The sequence below is a fragment of the Loxodonta africana genome, chromosome 1 (assembly GCF_030014295.1).
Source record: "Loxodonta africana isolate mLoxAfr1 chromosome 1, mLoxAfr1.hap2, whole genome shotgun sequence".
NCBI lineage: Eukaryota > Metazoa > Chordata > Mammalia > Proboscidea > Elephantidae > Loxodonta > Loxodonta africana.
Genome location: NC_087342.1, coordinates 77,952,468 through 77,956,261, shown reverse-complemented (window position 1 = coordinate 77,956,261; position 3,794 = coordinate 77,952,468). Strand labels below are relative to the sequence as shown.

Here is a 3,794-nt window from a genome sequence, read left to right as displayed (position 1 = left end):
TCTATAGGACAGAGTAGAACTGCCCCATAGGGTTTCCAAAGATCAACTGGTGGATTCAAACTGCCAACGTTTTGGTTAACATCTGAGCTCTTAACCACTATGCCAACAGGGCTCCAACAATAAACATTTATTTAGCACACAAATCTATGGGGTTCAGCTGATGTGGGGTGAGCAAGGCTTGCTTATACATCTGCAGTAAACTATGGGTCAGCCAAGCAACTCTGCTGGACTTAGTCACATGTCTGGGGGTTAGCTGGCTGTTAGCTACTCTGGATGGTCTCATCTGCTCCGCTTAGGTAATTTGGCTCTGTTCCACATTTCTCAATCACCTGAAGGCTAGTCTGGATATATTCTTCTCCTGGCAATTACCTAGTAATTGCAGAGGACTGCACCAATCACACAAGTACCTTTCAAGTCTCCACTTGCATCACATTTGTTAATATCAGTTGGCTAAATCAAGTCACATTGTTGAACCCAGAGTCAGAGTGGAAACGCACTGCAAGTATATGGGTCCAGGGAGGGGTGAAGAATTGGGGCACTGATGTACTCTGCTATATACCCTTTTTCCAGTTTCTAAGCATATATAAATAAATACCTACATGTACTTTAAGGAAAAAAAAAACACATTAATGATAGCATACTATTTATTTTTTTCATATTTTCCCCTCCTCTTATTATTTATTTCTGTTAATACATGATTTCTTGTCATCAGGTGTCTCCTTCTGAAGAAGATGAAATCAGGGAATCTTAAATCATAGTTGCCCCTTCGCCTCAAGCTGGAGGAGCCTTTTGAGTTATTTAACCCCAGAATGGCTTCCACAGAGGAACAGGATGGATTTAAGATTGTGACGGTGAAGGAAGATCCTATCTGGGATGAAGAAACTTACCTTCAAAAGAACAGCTTTTCTGGCCAAGAGGCTTCCCGCCAATTTTTCGGCAATTTTGTTACCAAGAGGCTCCTGGTCCCCGAGAAGCACTGAGCCACCTCCGGGAGCTCTGTCATCAGTGGCTGAGGCCAGAGACACACACCAAAGAGCAGATCCTGGAGTTTCTGGTACTGGAGCAGTTCCTGACCATACTGCCCAAGGAGCTACAGGCCTGGGTGCAGGAGCACCATCCAGAGAGTGGGGAGGAGGCAGTGGCTGTGGTTGAAGATCTGGAGCGAGAGCTAAGTGAGCCAGGGAAACAGGTGAGAGGAGCCAAATGGGATCCTAGACATCAAATACTAAATGAAGGTCAAAGTTTGGTGATACAGGTTGGTTGGTTATAGCCATATGTATTAATTAACCATTATCCCCAAACCTTAGTGGCTTGAAACAACAAACATTATCTTGCAGTTTCTGTGAGTTAAGAATTTGGGAGTTACTTAACAGGATCTCTCATGAGGTTATAGTAAAGATGTCAGCCAAAACTATGGTCATGTGAACTGACCAGGCCTGCTGCTTCCACTTCCAAGATGGCTCAATTACATGGTGGTTGGTAGGGGCCTCACTTCCTTTCTGGCTGCTGGGAAGGAAGTCTTGGTACTTTGTTATGTGGGTCTCTATGTAGGACTGCTGGAGTGTCCTCATGGCATGTCAGCTGGCTTTTCCCAAAATGAGTGCTCTGACAGAGAACAAGATGGAACTGCAATGTTTTTTATGACCTAGGGTCAGAAGTTATATACTATTACATCTGCCACATAATCTATTTGTATGTGAGCCAATAAGTATAGCCCACACTCAAAGAGAGGGAAATTCGTCTCTACCTTTTGAAGAGAGGAGTATCAAAGAATTTGTGAACATATTTTAAACCACCACACAATGTTTGGCCACTCTTCCCTGCCTCTTTTGTTCTTGGGTGTGGAATGAAACTCTGGTCCTTCTGCTGTGCCATCTCTCTAGAAAATGTTTCATAAGGTTCCGTATGATCTCTTTCATTGACTATTAGCTTAGACTCCTGTAATCCTTCTCTTATGAACCCCAATATACCTACCTGCCTCCAGGCCCCAGATCATGAACATGGACATTCTGAAGTGCTCTCAGAGGATGTGATACATCTGAAGGCCAAGCCGGAATCAACAGTCATACAGCTTCACTCCATGGTGACTCAGCTCAAATGTGAATCTTTCAGTCCCCACCAATTTCAAGAACAAGGTAAGAACTATGACAAGTTCATTCAGGGGATCTCTGGTGGCTCTGTAGAGGAGCCAAACTGCCTGGTTTGGAATTTAAGCACTGCCCCTTACTATCTCTGTGGCATTGGACAGGTCATTTAACCTCCCTGTGCCTTCAGTTTACACATCTATAAAATGGGGATAACCATAGTGCTTCAGTTATAGGGTCATTTGAGGATTTAATTATACATGCAAAACACTAAAAACATTCCAGGTTTGTAGTAAATTCTCTATAATACTGGCTTGTGTACATCCTGTGGGGGCTTCACCTTCTCTGGGTGATCCTCTCCAGCCATTTCAGCACTGCTGATGATCTCTTACTCTTCTAGTCTTAATATCCCTGTTTCATTTCTCCTTAAATTACACTGCCATTCCTAGAATGTGTGTGTTTGATGTGGATCTCATATACCCCATCCTGTGGTTGTCTTCTTTCATAAAGAAAAGTGATGACATTGCTTGGTTCATTTATTATTCCAGATGGTAAAAATATACCTGACAACCAGGAGATGGCACCGAAGCAAGAAATCTCAAAAGAAATAGAATATTTGGGGGATATATCTAGCAGACTCCAAAGAGATGTTCCTCTGGATTCTAAGTACAGAAAAACTTGTAGACATGAGAGTAAGCTAGAAAAGCAGCAGGGACACCCCACTGGAGAGAGACATTACAGGTGCAATGAATGTGGGAAAAGCTTCACTCAGAGCTCAGTCCTCATTCAGCACCAGAGAATCCACACTGGAGAGAAGCCATACGAATGTGAAGAATGTGGGAAGGCCAGAGGTCAGGACTCAATGAACATCAGCGGAGCCACACTGGAGAGAAACCCTATCAGTGCAAGGAGTGTGGGAAAGCCTTCAGTGCCAGCAATGGCCTCATTCGACACAGAAGAATCCATACAGGGGAAAAAACATATGAATGTGAAGAGTGTGGGAAAGCCTTCCGCTTGAGCTCATACCTTGTTCAGCATCAAAGGATACACACTGGAGAGAAGTGCTATCAGTGTAACGAGTGTGGCAAAGCCTTCAGTCAGAATGCAGGGCTCTTTCAGCATCTTCGAATTCACAGTGGTGAGAAACTCTATCAGTGCAGTCAGTGCAGTAAGAAATTTAGTAGGCGAACACTCCTTATGAAACATCAGAGAAGTCACACTGGAGAGAGACCATATGAGTGTGATGAGTGTGGGAAAGCCTTTAGCCATAATTGCAACCTTATTAGGCATTTTAGGATCTATACTGTTGCTGAATTGGACTGATTCCATTGGCTCCCAGGTCCCTAAATGGGGCCATCTTGGAGTATAAGATTTTCAAGTGGCTAATTCTGCTCTTATCAAATTTATTTTGCTTTGGAATGAGTAGCTTGCCTGCAAACCAGGTGCTGGTGTCTCCTGGGTGGATGACTGTGTATGTGGGGTGTTGCTGAGCAGGCTCCCAGTCCCTATCCCTTGGTTCTTTTCTAATGATTTTCCTGAAAGGGACCAAGTCCTACCTGGAAATAAATTGGTATGGAGGGGCTATTCTTGAGTAATATTGCCCTCACGGAGCTTACATTTTAGTTGGGGGGAGGGTGGAAGAAACAAGTATGTAATATATCAGATGGTAATAATTTCTATGATAAAAAATAACGTGAGGTGAGGGAGATA

The 3,794-nt window shown here is 43.5% G+C and overlaps 1 protein-coding gene across 1 annotated transcript; it reads left to right on the top strand.

Annotated features, from left to right (window-relative positions):
- Positions 1 to 566: 566 nt before the first annotated feature.
- ZSCAN31 (zinc finger and SCAN domain containing 31) lies at positions 567 to 3,592 on the top strand. Its single transcript, XM_010600667.3, is given in 5 exon segments — positions 567 to 927; positions 930 to 1,189; positions 1,985 to 2,135; positions 2,633 to 2,929; positions 2,932 to 3,592. Coding segments are annotated over 5 exon segments (1,302 nt in total). The 5' UTR covers positions 567 to 809; the 3' UTR covers positions 3,408 to 3,592.
- Positions 3,593 to 3,794: the final 202 nt, after the last annotated feature.